The 21,802-nt window shown below is 42.4% G+C and overlaps 1 protein-coding gene across 2 annotated transcripts in view; it reads left to right on the top strand.

Annotated features, from left to right (window-relative positions):
* The window catches only part of slc22a17 (solute carrier family 22 member 17), a 39,725-nt gene that overhangs the window by 1,139 nt on the left and 16,784 nt on the right, over positions 1-21,802 (top strand). The window contains exons 2-3 of one of the 2 annotated variants that reach the window (XM_062021056.1): positions 3,712-4,195; positions 17,979-18,082. In XM_062021056.1, coding sequence (XP_061877040.1) covers positions 3,752-4,195; positions 17,979-18,082 — 548 coding nt within the window. In that variant the 5' untranslated portion in view covers positions 3,712-3,751. The remainder of the gene's footprint in view (positions 1-3,711; positions 4,196-17,978; positions 18,083-21,802) is intronic. The other variant, XM_062021057.1, reaches the window with a different exon arrangement.

Here is a 21,802-nt window from a genome sequence, read left to right as displayed (position 1 = left end):
AAAAATGCTGATTACATTTTAAATGTATTTATTTCAAATATCGAAGTGGCCTTATTTTATGATTGCTGCATATTGCATATGCACTATTTGCTTGCATGCATGTGTGTAGTTTGGATGTGAAGTTTGAATGTAATATATTTTCTTTTCTTAGTATTTATTGATTTTGTATACTTCTTATGGGTCCCTTTTGTGCTTTAAATAAAAACGTGTATTTATTTGCAATGACAATGAAACGTAAATAGAATAAAAAACAAGAATAAATGAAGGACAACTCAAATTACTTTCTAAAATCATGTTTAAAAATGTGTATACACAGGATGAAAAGCTCTAAATTTGCTTAAGAATATTGTGTGGTTGAACCAGTATCAATCTCCATTACCCAGCTCCACACCTCAAATATGAGATAACATGTCTTTTCAGACTTTTTTCTGAGGAAAAAATACTGGCTTAAATTCGGGCACAACAAAAAATAAACACCTGACAGGGTTATTTACAGGAATAATGGAAACATGTCAGTGATGTTTTTTAATGGCTATTCTAAATAATGAAGCCCATTAATTACCGTATTTTTCGGATTATAAATCGCTCCGGAGTATACGTCGCACCAGCCGAAAATGCATAATAAAGAAGGAAAAAAACACATATATGTCGCACTCGAGTATAAGTCGCATTTTTTGGGGAAATTTATTTGATAAAATCCAACACCAAGAATAGACATTTGAAAGGCAATTTAAAATAAATAAAGAATAGTGAACAACAGGCTGAATAAGTGTACGTTATATGACGCATAAATAACCAACTGAGAACGTGCCTGGTATGTTAACGTAACATATTATGGTAAGAGTCATTCAAATAACTATAACATATAGAACATGCTATACGTTTACCAAACAATCTGTCACTCCTGATCGCTAAATCCGATGAAATCTTCTTCCTCGTTGTCGCTCCTGGTATGCGCCGCTAGCGTCCTTTCTTTCTGCTGCTCGATCGCCAGTTTCTGCTGCATATTTCACTACGTCCAGCTTGTAATCTGCAGTAGTGTTGTGTCGTTCGCGAACGATTCGTTCGAAAGAACGAATCTTCTGAGTGAACGTACTGAACCGAATCACTTCATGAACTGATTCGTTCCTTTCTCAGTTCAGTTGAGCTCCGCCGCGACCATGCCTGTATGAGTGGAACTGGCGCATTCTGTGACTCACTGAACCCTCGACGTCGGCGAACGACGCAGCCAATGAGAGGGCGGGGAGAGGGACTGAGCGAACGATTCGTTCACCGCGGATTAACGACATGAATCACTCAGTGAACGTCAACGCTCTCGCTCTCTGCTCTGCTTGCCCCAATGCCGCGAGTGATTCTCCCCCCGTCGCGGGGATATGTTTCATGCCAATGGCATCCGTTCTCCATTCATTCTTCAAGCTAACGGCTAATGTTGACTCAAGCCACATGAAAACAAACACACGTCCCCATTATCTCAACACATAAAGTTAAAGAAAATCCGTGCAGGCTGAGCAGCAGCGACGCGAGGGGGAGGGGCGGAGAGTAACGTGTAGGGCAGGCTGTTTTGAGAAGATTTAAAATAAAAATAATAACTAATGTATGTACACATACATAGGCTATTATTTACACAGTTATTGTAACAAAAATAAATTTCTCATTGGGGATCAATTCTGATTCATATTATTGTTATTATTATTATCCATTCTACTGCAACTGTTGTTGTTGTTGTTGTTTAGTAGCTATCATCATCATTATAATAATGCTGATTTGCAATTAAATTGTACTGCTGCTGCAGAAGTGATTCGGTACACGTACTGAACTGGCCACAGTGTGGCGTTGTCAGTCACTGATTCTAGTGATCCGTACTGTCAAAAGAACTGCAGAAGAGATTCGGTACACGTACTGAACTGGCCACTGTGTGGCGTTGTCAGTCACTGATTCTAGTGATCCGTACTGTCAAAAGAACTGCAGAAGAGATTCGGTACACGTACTGAACTGGCCACCGTGTGGCGTTGTCAGTCACTGATTCTAGTGATCCGTACTGTCAAAAGAACTGCAGAAGAGATTCGGTACACGTACTGAACTGGCCACCGTGTGGCGTTGTCAGTCACTGATTCTAGTGATCCGTACTGTCAAAAGAACTGCAGAAGAGATTCGGTACACGTACTGAACTGGCCACCGTGTGGCGTTGTCAGTCACTGATTCTAGTGATCCGTACTGTCAAAAGAACTGCAGAAGAGATTCGGTACACGTACTGAACTGGCCACCGTGTGGGGTTGTCAGTCACTGATTCTAGTGATTCGTACAGTCAAAAGAACTGCCGATCCCATGAAAACAAGCCACATGAAAACAAAATGAGAGTAGACTAGTAGAGGAGACAGAAAGAAGGGGCGTGGGGTAAAGTGTAAGCAGGCTGTTTTGAGAAGATTTAAAATAAAAATAATAACTAATGTATGTACAAATACACTACCGTTCAAAAGTTTGGGGTCACCCAAACAATTTTGTGGAATAGCCTTCATTTCTAAGAACAAGAATAGACTGTCGAGTTTCAGATGAAAGTTCTCTTTTTCTGGCCATTTTGAGCGTTTAATTGACCCCACAAATGTGATGCTCCAGAAACTCAATCTGCTCAAAGGAAGGTCAGTTTTGTAGCTTCTGTAACGAGCTCAACTGTTTTCAGATGTGTGAACATGATTGCACAAGGGTTTTCTAATCATCAATTAGCCTTCTGAGCCAATGAGCAAACACATTGTACCATTAGAACACTGGAGTGATAGTTGCTGGAAATGGGCCTCTATACACCTATGTAGATATTGCACCAAAAACCAGACATTCGCAGCTAGAATAGTCATGTACCACATTAGCAATGTATAGAGTGTACTTCTTTAAAGTTAAGACTAGTTTAAAGTTATCTTCATTGAAAAATAAGGACATTTTAATGTGACCCCAAACTTTTGAACGGTAGTATACATAGGCTATTATTTACACAGTTATTGTAACAAAAATAAATTTCTCCTTGGGGATCAATTCTGATTCATATTATTATTATTATAATCCCTTCTACTGCAACTGTTGTTGTTGTTAGATTAACACGAGTCCCTACGCAGTGCGTACTACGCACGCCCCCCCCAATTTTTTTTGTTTTGGGGGTTGTTGGGGGTGGGGAGGGGTGGGGGTGGGGGGGGCTAATTCGGTGAACGAATTTTTTGAACGAATCAATTTAAGGAACTGATTCTAGTGATTCAGTACAGTCAAAAGAACTGCCGATCCCATCACTAATCTGCAGTATATGATTTCCTTTTCGGTGCCATTTTTGTTCAGCCTTTCTCAGTTTTTATAAGTTACCGCCAATGTAGAAATTATCCATTTTAATAGCTACGGCAGTAGCATATAGCAGTTAGCATCCCATGACCCACAATGCACTTCTGCCATGACCCTCCCCCGCCTAATTCTTATTGGTTGACGTGTGTGTGACGATTGCTTACATTTTGCTTCGTCTCTTCCGTGAATTAGATAAATAATATTATTTGATATTTTACGGTAATGTGTTAATAATTTCACACATAAGTCGCTGTGTATATGTCGCACCCACGGCCAAACTATGAAAAAAACTGTGATTTATAATCCGAAAAATACGGTATATTCAATTGAGTCATGTGAACTGTAGGGCTGATATTTATATCTACACTCTGCAAATTTTTTTTTCCTCCATAGATTTTAAAACACTACTACCTCGCTACTGTCAACCACCATCATGACATCGCCAGACTCTCCCCCTCTGGTGTCCCCCTCCCCATGCCTTGCTCCTCCTCCGTCGCTCCCTGCCTCTCCAGTGCCGTCCTCCTCGTCCCTACCAGCCCCGCCCTCGCTGCCTCCCACGGGGGAGGTAATGGTTCTGGCTCTGGGCAGGAAGAAACAGAGGGTCCTGATTGCTCTGTCCATCCTGCCCAATCTCTTCCTGGCTTTTCTGCTGTCTTCTGACCCTCTCATCACGCTCTCCTCTCCGCACCACTGCCGCCTGCCGGATCCGGCGCCGTCTCCCGAGGTGATGAACACCTCCCTGCACTGGCCTGGTGATGGCGGGGGTCTGTCCCAGTGTAAACAGTATGCCAACGGGAGCCAGTTAGATGTTGTGGACTGCCAGACTGGCTGGGACTACAACATCACGGAAGGGCTGAGGAACAACATTGTGACGGAGGTAAAGATCCAGATTGCTCTCTTATTGTGGTCATTTTCTTGTGGTAATCCAATGAAGATATTGGATGTGTGACCTACACATCAATCTTTCATCACTCAGTGAGGTTAAACCCAACATCCCTTTCTCTGCTTTCATCTGTCTCCATGTTATGGAGACAGGGGGGAGGGTGCACAGCTGCACTCAATACTACAAATACATCGTCTGATTTACAACAATACTTGCAAATTCGGGGCAGCACGGTGAAACAGGGGTTAGTGCATGTGCCTCACAATACAAAGGTTCTGAGTAGTCCTGAGTTCAATTCCGGGCTCGGGATCTTTATTTGTGGAGTTTGCATGTTCTCCCCGTGATTGCGTGGGTTCCCTCCGAGGACGCCGGCTTTCTCCCACCGCCAAAAACATGCAAACATGATTGGCAACACAAAAAGTTGGCCCTAGTGTGTGAATGTGAGTGTGAATGTTGTCTGTCTATCTGTGTTGGCCCTGTGATGAGGTGGCGACTTGTACAGGGTGTACCCCGCCTTACGCCCGAATGCAGCTGAGATAGGCTCAAGCACCCCCCGCGACCCAAAAAGGGACAAGCAGTAGAAAATGGATGGATGGATGGACTTGCAAATTCCAAATTTAATAAGGTACGCTTTATTAAATGTGTTAGTTGTTTTAGTGTGTTCGTTGCTTGCTCTAAAACATTTTCAGTTCTATAATTATTAGGGGTGTAACGGTACGTGTATTTGTATCGAACCGTTTCGGTACGGGGGTTTCGGTTCGGTTCGGAGGTGTACCGAACGAGTTTCCACACGAACATAATAAGTAGCAGCCTAAGCCAAGCTCTGTCTCTGTCAGTACTCTACACAGCACCCAGCATTGTCCCACCCACACAACCATCTGATTGGTTACACACATAGCGGTAACAGCCAATCAGCAGTGCGTATTCAGAGCGATAACAGCCAATCAGCAGTGCGTATTCAGAGCGATAACAGCCAATCAGCAGTGCGTATTCAGAGCGCATGTAGTCATGCTTAGCGTTCAGCAGGTGAGCATCAGGCAGCGGACTCTCTCCAAATTATAATAAACACCTCCCAGTCAACTACTAGTAACATCACTATGAGCCCGTGATGGGGTGGGCAATTAATTTTTACCGGGGGCCGCATGAGCAACCTGAGCACTGCTGGGGGGCCACACCGACAATATTTCAATAAAATTTTGCTCAAATTATTTTTGATATACCGTAAGATAAGTAATAGTAATAATAATAATAATTTCATTTAACCTAACTTAACTTTATACAAAAGCAGATTGCTTTTGATGGTTTTATTTTTAACACTGTCTTACACAACACTTCAGGAAGTGTTGTGTATGATACAATGCAAAGATGTCCATTCTGTCACTTTATCCTGCATCCTCTTTAAAAGTCCAACATTTCTCCCCGTCAGATTTGGACAACCATCTGTTGTCACACCTGCCAGCTTGTCCCATTTCAGTCCTAACATGTCGAAACACGCATTTGGGACGGCGTGGCGAAGTTGGTAGAGTGTCCGTCGCAGCAATCGGAGGGTTGCTGGTTACTGGGGTTCAATCCCCACCTTCTACCATCCTAGTCACGTCTGTTGTGTCCTTGGGCAAGACACTTCACCCTTGCTCCTGATGGGTGCTGGTAGCGCCTTGCATGGCAGCTCCCTCCATCAGTGTGTGAATGTGTGTGTGAATGGGTGAATGTGGAAATACTGTCAAAGCGCTTTGAGTATATAGCGCTTTTCTACCTTCAAGGTAGAAAAGCGCTATATACAAGTATAACCCATTTTGTTATGGATTACTAAGGGGAGGTGACGGCTCAGACACCAGGGGGAAGTATATACAAATATTTATTATATATATAGTATATATATAATAATAAGACAATAATAATATTAACCAAAAGGAAATGGAGTGTGACAAAATCCAAGAGTGTGTATGGTGTAAGACTATGTGTAGTATTTATCTGGAACGTTTTACCGTAAATGTTGGAGGTGCGTGTTGGGAGGAGCGGTGCTGTCAAACAAGGGGCAAGGCAGGCAGGGATGTCCAAGGGCGGAAGCGTGGTCGAGAGGCAGGAGCGAGTCGTCGTAGTCCGGGGGCGAGCGAGGAGTTGAGAACCAGGAAGCGCGGGGGAAGCAGGGAAGATCCGGGAGCACAAGACGCACAGCTTGACTCGGGGATGCACACAGGGAATGAACACCAACAGGAGATTATATTCCGACACCGGCATGCCAAATTGTCCAGGCTTATGTAGGCAGCTTCTTCATTACAGGCAGGTGTGCCGATTGCCGGTAATTGATTGCAGCTGGCAGAAGCTGCAGGGCGGAGACGCGCGCGTGGCCGTGGGCATGTCCCGAGGTGCTTGCAGTGCGCAAGGATGAGGGCGCATTCCAATGCGCCCAGGCCGTGACACATTTATCATTTATCATTTATTTACCTATGTGAACAAGTCATTACCTGTGGTTGTCTCTTTAATTGACTGCATGGCTGCCAGCTCCTCCGTGATTTGAAAGTCTGCAGTTATCCCACGTAAGAAGATGAGCAGCTGGGCGGTGTTACGTACATCGCAGCTCTCATCCAAAGCCAGCGAAAAACAGTCAAAGTCGTCCGTTCTGTTCTTCAGCTGAAGCTCCAAGTTTCCAGCGATGGTCTCAACCCGCCTCGTTACAGTGCGTCGGGAGAGTGACACGTTCTCAAATGCGCCCCTCTTCTCCGGGCATATCAGCGCAACAGAGTCCAATAAGTACTCCTTAATAAACTCTCCGTCAGAAAACGCCTTACTTTTTCTGGCGATTTTGTGAGAAATGACGAAACTTGTCCTGACGGCTGCATCTCTGGGGGTGTGAAATTTGGCAAAAAGTTCTTGTTGGGTTTGCAGTTTTACCATCAACGCATCAGCCTCCCTTTCGCGCGCTTCATCAGACAGATTCCGGTATTTTTCCTCGTGCTTCGTTGTGTATTGGCGATTCAAATTATATTCTTGAAACACAGCAACCTGTGTACCACAAATTAAGCACACAGCTTTACCTTTAATTTCTGTAAAGAAATACTTGGCAGTCCATGTCTTGTTGAAAACACGGCATTTGTCATCAACTTTTCTCTTTTTAGCGTCTCTGTGCACCTTCACTCACAGGTTACACACGGACGCACGCACATAAATAACACTTTTCAAAATAAAAGCAGCACAGTTGTATTGCCCGCACGACATAGATGTTTTTTTTAATTTATTTTGTAATTTGTGATTGCCGCTGTTCACATTCATTCACAATCGCGCACGAGCATACGTCCACACGGAAGTAATAGAAATAACGCTTTTCAAAACAAAAGCAGCACCGCTGTATTGCACACTTGACATAGATACTTTTTAAAATGTATTTTATAATTTATGATTGGCCTCACGCGGGCCGCACAGGGACGCACAAAGGGCCGGATGTGGCCCGCGGTGCCGCCGAATGCTGTTCTAGAAATATAAAAGGCAGCTCAGCTCGCTCGCAGTCCTGGCTTGAGGTGAAGGCTAATTCGCTTTTAGCGTAACGTTAGCTCATTTTGCAGTGTGTGTGTGTGAGTGTGTGTGTGTGTGTGTGTGTGCGTTACGAACAGCAAAGCCCTGTCTGTCTGTTATTTCATTTGACCTTTTTCTGTGTTGATTGAGCTGTGTTGAAGCTGCAAAAAAGGACATTATATTAAATGAAGAGTTTCTGTCTCTGATAGTTGATATAATAATGTAACTGCATCATTAAGCCTACACGAACTCCATGGTGTTCAGGGATGAATAGTCTCTCCTATTGCTATTGTACAATTTTTTCAGCTATAGTTACATTAATCATTAGTAATGGAGTAGCCTAGTTTTGAATGGCAGGGTCCCTGCTATCACATGTTGATAAAAATATAACATTTACATAATAAAAATCAACTACAGGCTTCCCAAATGCTGTAATAAATTAAGCATAATGAGTTGACTTGAAACCGTTTAATGTTGCACTTTTTATATGTAGAAGAAAAGTTTTGTCATTTTATTTAATCTGAGCAACAACTTGAGGCAGTTTAATGTTGATTAACGTGGGCAGATCTATTATAGTGTTCCCAATGTTAAAAGGATAAAGCCATTGTTTACAAATTTGGTAAATAAATAACCAAAAAATTTATATTTTGTTGTTTTCTTACTGTACCGAAAATTAACCGAACCGTGACCTCTAAACCGAGGTACGTACCGAACCGGAATTGTTGTGTACCGTTACACCCCAAATAATTATTGTAAAAGTATCGGATCGGGTGGGATTCAGATCGGAGGCCAACAATGTTGGTCGGGACATCCCTATTTAAAATGCTTGTTAGACAGTGACAATAGCTTTAATGCAACAAAGAGTCAAATGTTCCACGTTGTTCTCGCCTCTTCAACATTCTCTTCCTGCCTCTGATACCGCCTTCAAAAAGGAGAAAACTGGCAAAAAGGTGGGAAAATGTCTGGGTTTTTACGGGCACTGGACATTTTGCGCTTCAGATTCCTAAAGGGGCTGCATTGCAGTATTGCATTGCTTTGCTCAACGGGAAGCGGTTAGGACCTGTGTCACGTTCTGGACGCTTTGCTCCGATGTTTGTGTTCTCTCGGAAGCAGAAGGACAAGCAGGAAAGCGGCAGGACAACAAATACAAAAACTCAGACACTAGTCAAATGTGGAGCCAAAAAAACAAGATAATCGCCAGGGGAGAACAGGAAAAATACACTAGCGTGGTGAAAACAAGAACCAACCAATGTCGCGAAGAGCGAGCATTGACCCAGCGACTTGTGCCTGGTGAATGAAAAATATAAAGGGTAATGAGATAGGCTCCAGCACCCCCGCGACCCCAAAAGGGACAAGCGGTAGGAAATGGATGGATGGATGGAAACCAAAAGTAAACGAAAGGAAAGAGGGTATAGCACGGAAACTGACGGACATAGGAAAAAAGCCACAAAACATAAATCAAGCCTTGACCCGGGCAACGGATCATGGCACCCTGGCCAAAATCTTGTAGTGAGTCTCTCCAGAAGTGTAGAACTCAGTTGTTTCATTCATTTTCATTTCCTTTTTTTTTTTTTTACAAATTTAGATTTGCACAATTTAACATGTCCGAACAGGAGTAGGAAGAAGCAGAGTTTATTTAATATTTGTCCATGTCTGCTACTGATAGTTCAGGCAGACCATCACTTTTACTTCTACACATTTGTTCACTTGTTCTTGGCTTGTAAGATACACTACCGTTCAAAAGTTTGGGGTCACATTGAAATGTCCTTATTTTTGAAAGAAAAGCACTGTACTTTTCAATGAAGATAACTTTAAACTAGTCTTAACTTTAAAGAAATACACTCTATACATTGTTAATGTGGTAAATGACTATTCTAGCTGCAAATGTCTGGTTTTTGGTGCAATATCTACATAGGTGTATAGAGGCCCATTTCCAGAAACTATCACTCCAGTGTTCTAATGGTACAATGTGTTTGCTCATTGGCTCAGAAGGCTAATCGATGATTAGAAAACCCTTGTGCAATCAAGTTTAGCTCGTTACAGAAGCTACAAAACTGACCTTCCTTTGAGCAGATTGAGTTTCTGGAGTATCACATCTGTGGGGTCAATTAAACGCTCAAAATGGCCAGAAAAAGAGAACTTTCATCTGAAACTCGACAGTCTATTCTTGTTCTTAGAAATGAAGGCTATTCCACAAAATTGTTTGGTTGACCCCAAACTTTTGAACGGTAGTGTATATCTTACAATTTTCCAATTGAAGAGAAAAAAATTGAGAATTTGAAGCAACTTGGGATGTTCCGATCAGGGTTTTATCCTGCCGATTTCGATCAACCATAAGTGAGATCAGCTGATACCAATACCGATACCAATCACACGTGTTATCTGTAAATTCTTCAATGCTTTTGACAGTTTAACAATATCAACACAATATTTCAACTATTTACTTAATTTCTTTTATTACATACAATTATTTGATCAAAACAAAGTCAATAGTAGACAATTACTCAACAAAAATTACTACTACTCTTTTAATCCTTTGTTTTTTACCCTCAAAAAATGAATATGACAAAATAAAAATTCAAGATGATTCAAGATTCAAGATGCTTTATTGTTGTCCATTGTTTAACATGTACAAGACACATAAGAACTAAAATTTCATTTTCGGCACAGTCCCACTAAGAGCAGACATACGTTACAAGGGGACAAGACGGGACCGCCAACGGATCAGCCACTTACAGCGCTCCTTAAAAAAGGTGGGAAAAAGGTGACATTGGGAAAGGGGGAAGAGTAAAAAAAGTATCAGTCTAAGGCTGGACCCTCGGGAGGGGTCCAGACCGAGTCCAAGGAAAAAACCTCACATAGCAGAGCACACATTAACATGAGACAGGTAATCACAACAACTTGCAACAGAGGGGGGGGGGGGACTTGGGGCCCTGGAGGCCAGCTGCCGCTATAAAGCGCTACTCAGCCATCTACAACCCCGAAGACGAATTAAGCAGTGGTGAAGGCGTTGATTGGGGGAGGGGCGGGTGCGTGCATGTATGCCCAATTAACTTGGGTGAGATGTTGAAATGTTTTTGTGGACTGGGGCCGATCTCAGTTCAACACCAGGTGTTATTGAAAAAAAGGAAGGACAAAAGCGTCCATCGTTGAGGAGTCCTCAGGGGAGTTCTTCAGAACAGCCTGTTCCTGATAGCGTCAAGGCCATTCGAGGGAGTCAAATCGTAGATTAAGACGTTGTTTTCTTCGAGCAGTCAAAACAATGACATTCCCGCTCTGTGTCCCTGCTGGTTCTCTCAAATTCAATTTAATTCTTCCTTCTCAGCGCTTCTCCATGATGAGATCCATTTTGCGATTCAAATCAGAAATTGCCACAGTCTGTGTTCCCACAGCCCGACCCAATCCTTCCATTGCGATGAACAGCCGTTGGGCTCCTTGAGTGGCTGCCATCGTCTTCCGAATTTGACGATACACCAGAGCAATGCCCAGCCCAATCAGCAAGTGCCCCGCGATCACGGTTCCAAATAGGTAGATGTCTTCCACGTCCTCGATGGAAAGGACTGAGAGGCTCATGATTCTCCATTTATCCCAGGAGTCTCTCACGTACCCTACAGCAATGGTTCCATCAGGGCAGCCAGGCTCCCCCGAAACTCTTTTCCTTGTCGAAAAGACTTTGTCAATTGCGTCGAGGGTCCAGCTGATCATATCCATGTTTGATGTTTACCGTATTTTCCGCACCATAAGCCGCACCTAAAAACCACAATTTTTGTCAAAAGCAGACAGTGCGGCTAATAACCCGGTGCGCCTTATATATGGATTAATATTCATATTTATTTTCATAAGGTTTAGGTCTCGCAACTACGGTAAACAGTCGCCATCTTTTTTCCCCGTAAAAGAGGAAGCGCTTCTTCTTCTACGGTAAGCAACCGCCCCATAGAAGAGGAAGCGCTTCTTCTTCTACTGTAAGCAACCGCCAAGGTGAGCACCCGCCCCCGGAGAAGAAGAAGCTCGCGGATATTTAATTTCATTTGTTTTTCTGTAAAGACAACAAAATGTCTCCTACTAAGAGACACGCGTACAAGGTTCCACTGGCTTTTGATATTCATGTGAACCGCACTGTGGATACAACGGGAGCACGTACGGTGAATATTCGCACCACAGGGAATGAGAAGTCGTCCTACTGTGGTTCTAGCTTGCCATGCTAACGGCCAGAAACTTCCACCCACGGTGATATTCAAAAGGAAGACCTTGCCAAAAGAGAACTTTCCAGCCGGCGTCATCATAAAAGCTAACTCGAAGGGATGGATGGATGAAGAAAAGATGAGCGAGTGGTTGATAGACGTTTACGCGAAGACAGCTGGTGACTTTTTTCACGCAGCGCCGTTCCTGTTGATCTACGACTGCATGCGCGTCCACATCACAGATGGTGTCAAAAAACAAGTGAAGCACACCGAAGAAGAATAATTCGAGGGATTTGTAGATGAGTAATAACTTCAGAAAGTGAGCTTTAAATGTTTATTTTGTGTGTTGTGTGACACTAACGTATGAGCAACGTTGAGTTATTGATGTTGCTATTGCTCTGCACTATTTTGAGTGTTACTATTTTTGTGATTGCACATTTGCACATTACATTTTGGGAGTGAACAGAGTTGTTAGAACGCTGGTTTGTAATATATTATTAAAGTTTGACTGACCTATCTGACTGTTTTGTTGACATTCCCTTTAGCGTAGCGTAGGTGCGGCTAATAGCACGGGGCGGCTAACAGGTAAACAAAGTTTTGAAATATGCCGTTCATTAAACGTGCGGCTAATAACACGGGGCGCCTTATGGTGCGGAAAATACGGTAGATTTGAGGACAGCGCAAAGAAAGAGGCTTCAAACAAGTAATATAACGACCTACTTACTGTAGTATTGATCATACACTGATCATATTCTGATACTACCTTGGTTGGTATCGATAACAAGGTAGTACCACCACCAATTCAATCCAAGTATTGATCCGCCCTCTTCTTACATGTTGTGTACTGTCTGTGACAATACTGACACACCAAGTTTTTGTTATCTTATCCTGTCTCTAACTCTTATACATTTACTTGTGTCATGTTAAGAACTGCTTACTTTCTGCTGTAACATGGTTTTATCTACACTTGTTAAACTTTCCTAATTTATTTCCTGATGTTGTTTAAAGCTTGCCAATGGTTAGCTTAGCTATTAGCATGCCTGCTCCTGGCTTGCTCTTGGCTTGTCCTGCAGTGATAAGGTCCCCCTTATCACTGGATAATGATACTTAAGATACTAAAAATTAAGTTTATTTTCCTTAATACAGGTGATTATTATTAGTTTTTGGGGGCGGCATGGCGTAGTGGGTAGAACGGCCGTGCCAGAAACCTGAGGGTTGCAGGTTCGATCCCCGCCTCTTACCATCCAAAATCGCTGCCGTTGTGTCCTTGGGCAGGACACTTCACCCTTGCCCCCGGTGCCGCTCACACCGGAGAATGAATGATGAGTGAATGAGTTGTAAAAATGAATGATGGGTTCTCACTTCTCTGTGAAGCGCTTTGAGTGTCTAGAAAAGCGCTATATAAATCTAATCCATTATTATTATTATTATTTATTTTCCTTAATACAGGTGATTATTATTAGTTTAGGGAAACCACTCTAAACTGTGTATAGAAACACATAATTGGCTACTAGTCTCTTGTCAGCTGAGTAACTAAAAAGAAATAGCCAGAGGGGATTGGCGATTATGATCAGCAGTAATCGACAATGGCATAAATGTACTTCTTCACAAAAATCGTCTGATAGAGATGGGTGTTATTGGCATATTCCCAATAGTGACGGATAAATAGAAAGAAGGAAAGGTGTAAAAAGCCAAATCAAGCTTGTGCAATTTAACATTCGAAAGAGTTAGAAAGATAACTCAAGCAGGTTTTAAAGGAGAACTGCACTTTTTTTTTGGAATTTTTGCCTATCGTTCACAATCCTTATGAGAGACACAAAGACAAAAGTTTTGTTTTTTTACGTATTCTAACATAAAAATCGTCTCGTTCTTGGTGGCTAGCAATACAGTTAATGGGAGCAATCCATTCTCTAAATCACTCTAAATCACTTTAAAAATGCATTCAAAAACCGGCAACAATACTTGATTCCATAACCTGCAAACATTGTTATTGTAAGACTAAGAAAAATAGTTCCTCAGTGAACTATTTTTCTAGCATACTAACACATCGGCGTACGGTATTAGCCATATAAGCTAACTACGGAAAGAGATAAGCTAGCTACATCAACACAAAACGCGTTTGATTTTGTAATGCACAACACTGCGATAGAACAACAATTTGTATTGACAAAAACCATGATCAATCATATTACAGTGACTGTAAGGTACTAGTCCACATTTCATGTTTTGTTTGTACACAGCTAGCACGGCAGCGTATGCACTGTAGTATACGGTGATGTGCTGCCATGTATCATGATCAATAGTGTAGTGACTTACTAGATGGATAATCCATTTGGTCCAGTTGATTTGGGTAAGCAATCCATTAATTTGGCATAGCTTGGCTTAAAGTTCCAGATTTGCAGTGTGACCATGTCGCATTCTCTCGGCTACTGTCTGCGCCAACGTTTCAACTCTCCTTCATGCTCGCTTGTATAAGCAGCAGTTTATCTTCCGTTTATTCAGTTTCAATAAGATATGGTTGTGAATCCTCATTTGTCCAAAAATATTGTTGTCTATTACTATGTCTGCCATGAATAGAAAACACACTCGCGTTTGATTCCGGGAGTAGGAACAAATTTGTTGCAGGAAGTCGGAAGTGCACTGCAATGGAAACAGAAATAAATGCGGCGAATAATTAGTTCCGGCTGTGCATAACATTACCAAAATACGGTAAATATTGTACATATTACATATTGTCATTTACTACATTATATACAGATTTGCAGAGTGTATATAAAATGTTGATGGAGGGTTTTGAAGTTGTTTTAGAGGGCTTTGAAGGCTACAACGGTGACTTCCATTAGCCGCATCTTGCAAGCCATCCATCCATCCTTTTTCTACCGCTTTACCCTTTTGGGGTTGCGGGGGGTGCTGGAGCCTATCTCAGCTGCATTCGTGCAGAAGGCAGGGTACACCCTGGACAAGTCGCCACTAGGGATGGGCGATACCACACTTTTAGGATTCGATACGATACCGATACTTTTTCCTTGCATTTTCATCGATACCGATACCGATACCGATACCATTCATTTCAAATTTTGGCAGTCAAAAATATTATTACTATTATTATTTAAGACAAATCACAAGACAAATACAGACCATTTATACCACATTTATTATGGTCAATATATAATAAAAGTAAAATTAAAATAAATAACATTAAATATGAAAAATAAATTAAATATTATATATAATAATAATTAGATATTATATATAATAATAATTAGATATTAGGGCTTTCCAATTAACTGTCAAAACCGAATAGCAAGAAGCTGCAGTTATTTTTTAAAGTTTGTGATATAATTACCGGTAGCAATTAATGAAATATGAAATAGGCTAATGTTTTCGAAATGTAAGAAATCATGTTGCAGATTAAAACCAAAATCACATTCAATCATATATTTCAAGATTTTCTTGGAAAAAAATAAAACTGTAATGCAAAGATGAAGAATCTCCAAATTGTATTTCTTTCTTATCTTGTTTTAAATACTTAAGCAATTTTCAACTAACAGTAAATTCCCCTGTGTGGAAATTATTTGAATTTAGGATAATCATTTAAACAAAAATATTCAGTAAACATTACTAAAAAAATTAAATAAACAATGCCTGTTTTAAGTCAGGGTGCATCGCTGTCGGCTGGCTGTGTGTGTGTTGCACGTTGACGACGCTCATTCGCTGTCTCCTCTGACGTGACTGGGCCAGCTCTATACTCTGCCAGGTACAGGGGTGTCCCAGCACATAGTAAGTTAAGTAAGTCATCAAAAACATCTGAAAGTGATGCTTGCACCCCCCACACGCCATTTTTTGGTTTATATCGATACTTTTTTCAGAAAAGTGATGCCAAATGAGTAGCGTGTGAGTATCGATATATCGATACCATAGGATCGATACGCACATCCCTAGTCGCCACCTCATCGCAGGGCCAACACAGATAGACAGACAACATTGACACTCACATTGACACGTTTTTTTTAATCATCTTTAAAATCCTAAAAAAAAGACATGTGTGTTCTTGTCTCTCATAGTGATTGTGAACGATAAAACATTCCAAAAAAAGTGCAGTTCCCCTTTAAGCCCCTTAAGAGCTGTCCACTGGCCCCTTTAAGAGCGGACAGTGCCTGAGCCTCATTCACAAAACCAGTCTGGTGAGTCTTGAAACTTGTTTGTGTGCATTTTCCAACCCGTCTCCACCCATATGAACACCACCTTCTGCTATGCTGCTTTTGCCTTTGCAGACACCAGTGTGCAGAGTATGACAGATAGTTTGTGACAAGTTTTCATGTTTCTGCGCTCTAGTTCCAATTAGGCAAAGCTTTTGTGGGCGTCAGAGGGCTCTGCTCTCTCTCTCTCTCTCTCTCTCTCTCTCTCTCTCTCTCTCTCTCTCTCTCTCTCTCTCTCTCTCTCTCTCTCTCTCTCTCTCTCTCTCTCTCTCTCTCTCTCTCTCTCTCTCTCTCTCTCTCTCTCTCTCTCTCTCTCACACACTCTCTCTCATTTTCTCCTTAGGTCATCAAAATCATTTTGGCTCTCAAAGTTAGCGGCTCAGCTGTTCATGAAAAAACATTGTAAACACAAGTTGCATCTCAGAGGAGATGTTTTGTTGGTACAAAAAATAAATAGCAGGCAGAGGATGACTTTTTGTGCGACTGCACTAATTTGTAATGTTCTCAGTCAAATAATTTTAACATAGACAAACTGTTATGTTATGTATCTTATGAAATTACTGCTTTAAATACAAAACCCAAAACCAGTGAAGTTGGCACATTGTGTAAATCGTAAATAACACAGAATGCAATGATTTGCAAATCCTTTTCAACCTATATTCAATTGAATATACGGCAAAGACAAGATACTTAACGTTTGAACTAGAAAACTTTTTGTTGTTGTTGCAAATATTAGCTCATTTGGAATTTGATGCCTGCAACATGTTTCAAAAAAGCTAGCACAAGTGACAAAAAAGACTGGAAAAATTGAGGAATGCTCATCAAATTTGCAACATCCCACAGGTGAACAGGCTAATTAGGAACTTGTGGGTGCCACGATTGGGTATAAAAGCAGCCTCCATGAAATGCTCAGTCGTTGACAAACAAGGATGGGGCAAGGGTCACCACTTTGTCAACAAATGCGTGAGCAAATTGTTGAACAGTTTAAGAACAACATTTATCAATGAGCAATTGCAAGGAATTTAGGGACTTCACCATCTACGGTCCGTAATATAATCAAAAGGTTCAGAGAATCTGGAGAAATCACTGCACGTAAGCGATGATATTACGGCCCTTCGATCCATCTAAAAAGCGACACTCAGTGTGTAAAGGATATCCCCACATGGGCTCAGGAACACTTTAGAAAACCACTGTCAGTAACTACAGTTCGTCGCTACATCTTATTTCAGCAAGACAATGCCAAGCCACGTGTTACAACAGCTTGGCTAAAGAGTGCTTGTCTGTAGTCCAGACCTGTCTCCCATTGAAAATGTGTGGTGCAATATCAATCAATCAATGTTTATTTATATAGCCCTAAATCACAAGTGTCTCAAAGGGCTGTAATATGAAGCCTAAAACACCACAACGGAGACCCCGGACTGTTGAACAACTTAAGCTGTACAACAAGCAAGAATGGGAAAGAATTCCACATGAAAAGCTTAAAAAATTGGTCTCCTCAGTTCCCAAACGTTTACTGAGTGTTGAAAGGCCATGTAACACAGTGGGAAAAATGCCCCTGTGCCAACTTTTTTGCAATGTGTTGCTGCCATAAAATTCTAAGTTAATGATTATTTGCAAAAAAAAAAAAAATTCTCAGTTCGAACATTAAATATCTTGTCTTTGCAGTCTATTCAATTGAATATATGTTGAAAAGGATTACCGGTAGCAAATTATTGTATACTGTTTTTATTTACGAATTACACAACGTGCCAACTTCACTGGTTTTGGGTTTTGTAATAGAAACAATACAAGTAATTTAAATACAAAGGGAAGACACACGCACTGATAGAAAATAGCACTGTTAATATTGATGCTGAGAATGACCTTCAGTCCTCTCTCTGTGTGTAGTGGGATCTTGTGTGTGCTCGCTACTGGCTGGTCCCCGTGGAGGAGGTGTGCTTCATCCTGGGGGTACTGACCGGATGTCTTGGCTTGGGCTTTACTGCTGACAGGTGACAAATATCATGTTTTATAAAGATGTAGGCACTTTGAAAGATTTTGCTGGAGAACCCGCTGCTCGTTGGAAAGAGCTGCTCTGGAAGAGCAATATGTGCCATATGAGTCTCCAAAAGTGTCCAAGAAGACAAGAAAAAGATGCAAAATTTGTTGCTTGTCGCTCTTTTGAAAAGCTGTGTGAATACTCACTAAAAATCGGGAGTGTCTTAGAATAGTCAACTATTTGAAGATTCAACTTGGAGGAGTTGAATCGTCAATCGTCAACATCAATCTTGGTGTGTTGGGAGGGTGTTCCAAGATCTAAATATAAGAGAGTTAAGCTTTTACCAAAAGCAGCAATCATAAATGAAGCTTTCAGCACCAACTCAACGTTGAGATCTGTAGTTATATTTAGATAAAATAGGCTGTGCGTGCAACAAGGCAACAAACATGACTATGGACGTGAAGTTAAATCGTGAAATGCAACCTTACCTAACCTAACCTAACCTATCCCATAACCCCAAAGGGTCGTTGGGGCACCACAGACGATCTGTTGACCAGCTCTCTCCATCCCTCTCTGTCCTCAGCAGCTCTCATTGCCTCGGTGAGTTTCAGGTGAGTCCATTCTCCGATGTTATCTTCCCATCTTTTCTTTTGTCTCCCTCGTCTCCTGCCACCTTGTACGGTGCCTTGCAGGATTGTTTTTGCAAGGCCTGAGGATCTGGTGATGTGTCCGTACCACCTCAGTTTCCGCTTTATGACCGTGGTGAGCAGGTCATCATGTGGGCCGATGGCTTGGCTGATCTTTTGCCGGACTTCTTCGTTTGTGACATGTTGGGTGTAGGAGATACCCATGAGTCTTCTGTAGCATCTCATCTCCATGTTCTGAATTCTTTTCTGCAGCTCTGCTGTAAGGGTCCATGTTTCACAGGCGTAAAGGAAGATCGACATTACAAGTGAGCGCTGTAATCTCACCTTTGATGCCAGACTGATGTTTGTGTCTTTCCATATGGGTTTGAGTTTTGCCAGGGCAGCAGTTGTTTGAGCGCTCCTGGCAAGGACTTCCCGTTTGGATCCTTCATCGGACACGATTGCACCGAGGTACTTGAAGCTTGACACCGTGTCCAGTGCCTGTCCATTGACTTTGATGTCTGAGCGGATGCCATTTTTGTTGTTGGTCATCATTTTGGTCTTTTCAGCATGGATTTCCATTCCGTAGGCTCGGGAGGTGGTATCAAGCCTTTCAACTAGACTGGCAAGTTCTCTTTCTTCTCCAGCTAGCCCATCGATATCATCTGCAAAACGGAGGTTGGTGATTGGTCTGCCTCCAATGCTGACAGTTCCTTCATGATCTGCTAGGGCATCCGTCATGATACGCTCCAGAAAGATGTTGAAGAGAATGGGAGAGAGAAGGCATCCTTGGCGCACTCCAATTGTTGTCCTGAACCAGTCTCCGATAGCGCCGTTGTAGAGAACTGCGCTGGTAGCTTTATTGTACAGATGTTGAATGACTCTGACAAGGTTAGGACTGATGTTGTATTTCCTCATGGTTGCCCACAGTGCAGCATGCCATACCCGGTCAAAGGCTTTCTTAAAGTCTACAAACACATGGTAAAGGTGTTGTTGATGCTGCAGATGTCTCTCACATGATGACGACTACTGCTTTACCCATACCGGCTCGGTCGTCGCCCGGGTCAACAAGGACCGCGCCTACCGTTGGCCACCAGGACGGAGGTGGAAAATTTACTACTGGAAAACTCTGCAGATTCCGCACTAGAGACAATTTAGTTGTGGGAACCTGGAATGTAAGGACACTAACTGCTGATGGGAAACTAGAAGAGCTAGCCCACGAAATGGATCAATACCACTGGAATATCTTAGGCATCAGCGAGCTACGCTGGAAAGGATTCGGTGAAACATCAACCGACGTAGGCCACAAGCTCTATTTCAGTGGCAAGGAAGACAAACACTTGTATGGTGTTGGTTTCCTTGTTCACAAAGACATTAAGGACACTGTCATGGGCTGCCGGCCAGTCTCAAGCAGACTCATTACCATTCGATTGAGAGCAAATCCATTTAACATCACCATCATTCAGGCCTATGCCCCAACATCCACGTATGACGACAGTGAGGTGGAGGATTTTTACGATGAAGTACAAGCAGTCCTAGATAAAACTCCAAAGAAGGACATCCTTATTGTACAAGGAGACTGGAATGCGAAGGTTGGAGAGGATGCTTATAACAACTGGAAAGACACATGTGGTCCATACAGCAACAGCGAGACCAACGATAGAGGCCTAAGGCTCTTGGAGTTTGCCAGGTACAACAATCTGTTGCTGGCGAACACACTTGGCCCCCATAAGGCCTCCAGACGATGGACCTGGCACAGTCCCGGTGGAGTGTACCACAACCAGATCGATTACATCTTGGTCAAGAAGCGCTTTCGCTCAAGCGTCAATACTGGCAGGACGCGCAGCTTTCCAAAAGCAGACATTGGGAGTGACCATGACCTCGTCCTGATGTCCTTTCACCTTCGCTTGAAGAAGATCAAAAGCTCTAAGTGCACTAGAATGAAGTTCGATCTGGACAAACTGCGAGACCCTGAGGTGGCAGAAGTCTTCAAGACAAGGATAGGAGGGGGGTTTGCACCACTGATCAATCTAGGTGCAAAAGAAATTGATGTCAATAGCATGACCATCACGTTGAACAAAGTCATAACCGAAACAGCCACTGAGATCCTTGGCAAACTCCGCCCAAAGAAGAAACCTTGGGTCACTAATGAACTGCTAGACTTGTGTGACAAGCGGAGAGCCCTGAAGAAGAGTAAGAACTCACCTGAAGGATCTGATGCTTATAGAGTAATCAATAAGAGCATCAAGAAAGGCATGCAGTCAGCAAAACAGAACTGGATTGAGGGAAAGTGCCAAGAAATAGAGAACAGCCTGAATGCCAACAACAACACCAAGAAGGCATATCAAACTGTTAAGGAGCTAACAAGAGCAAAACAAACCAGAGTCTCTGCAATCCAGAGCAAGACCGGTGATTGCCTAGCGGAAGAACAGAAGATCCTAGACAGGTGGACAGAATACTGCTCTGAGCTCTACAACCACACGGCACGCAGAGATCCAACAATCCTGACATGTCCTCAACCCACAGAGGATGAAGACACACTCCCCATCCTCCGTGAAGAAGTTGAGGCAGCAATCCGAGCACTGAAAAAAGGAAAAGCAGCCGGAGTGGACAACATCCCAGCTGAGCTCGTACAAGCAGGGGGAGAAGCCATGATCGACACCCTCACCATCCTGTGCAACAAAATCTGGCAGAGTGGTGAGTGGCCTACATCATGGACCCAGTCACTTATCATCACACTTCCGAAAAAAGGCAATCTCCAACTGTGCCAAAACTACCGCACCATCAGTCTTATTAACCATCCCAGCAAAGTCCTACTGAAAATAATACTAAATAGGTTAAAACCCCAAGCTGAACTGATTATAGCTGAAGAACAGGCTGGATTTAGAGCAGGGCGGAGCACCACAGAACAGATTTTCAACTTGAGAATCATTTGTGAGAGACATCTGAAATGCAACCTTACCCGAGCAAAAATTATGCATGATCTATTTGTCTTGACACCAATTTCCTTGAGCAAGCCACACACTAAGAAGTTGTAGGAATAAGTTGCTTTTCCAAGTTGTCATCTGTTTTGTTGTGCAGAATGACATCTGGAACACCAGATAGTT

Source organism: Entelurus aequoreus, linkage group LG15 (assembly GCF_033978785.1).
Source record: "Entelurus aequoreus isolate RoL-2023_Sb linkage group LG15, RoL_Eaeq_v1.1, whole genome shotgun sequence".
In the NCBI taxonomy this organism is placed as follows: Eukaryota; Metazoa; Chordata; class Actinopteri; order Syngnathiformes; family Syngnathidae; genus Entelurus; species Entelurus aequoreus.
This window is presented reverse-complemented; position numbering and strand designations above follow the sequence as displayed.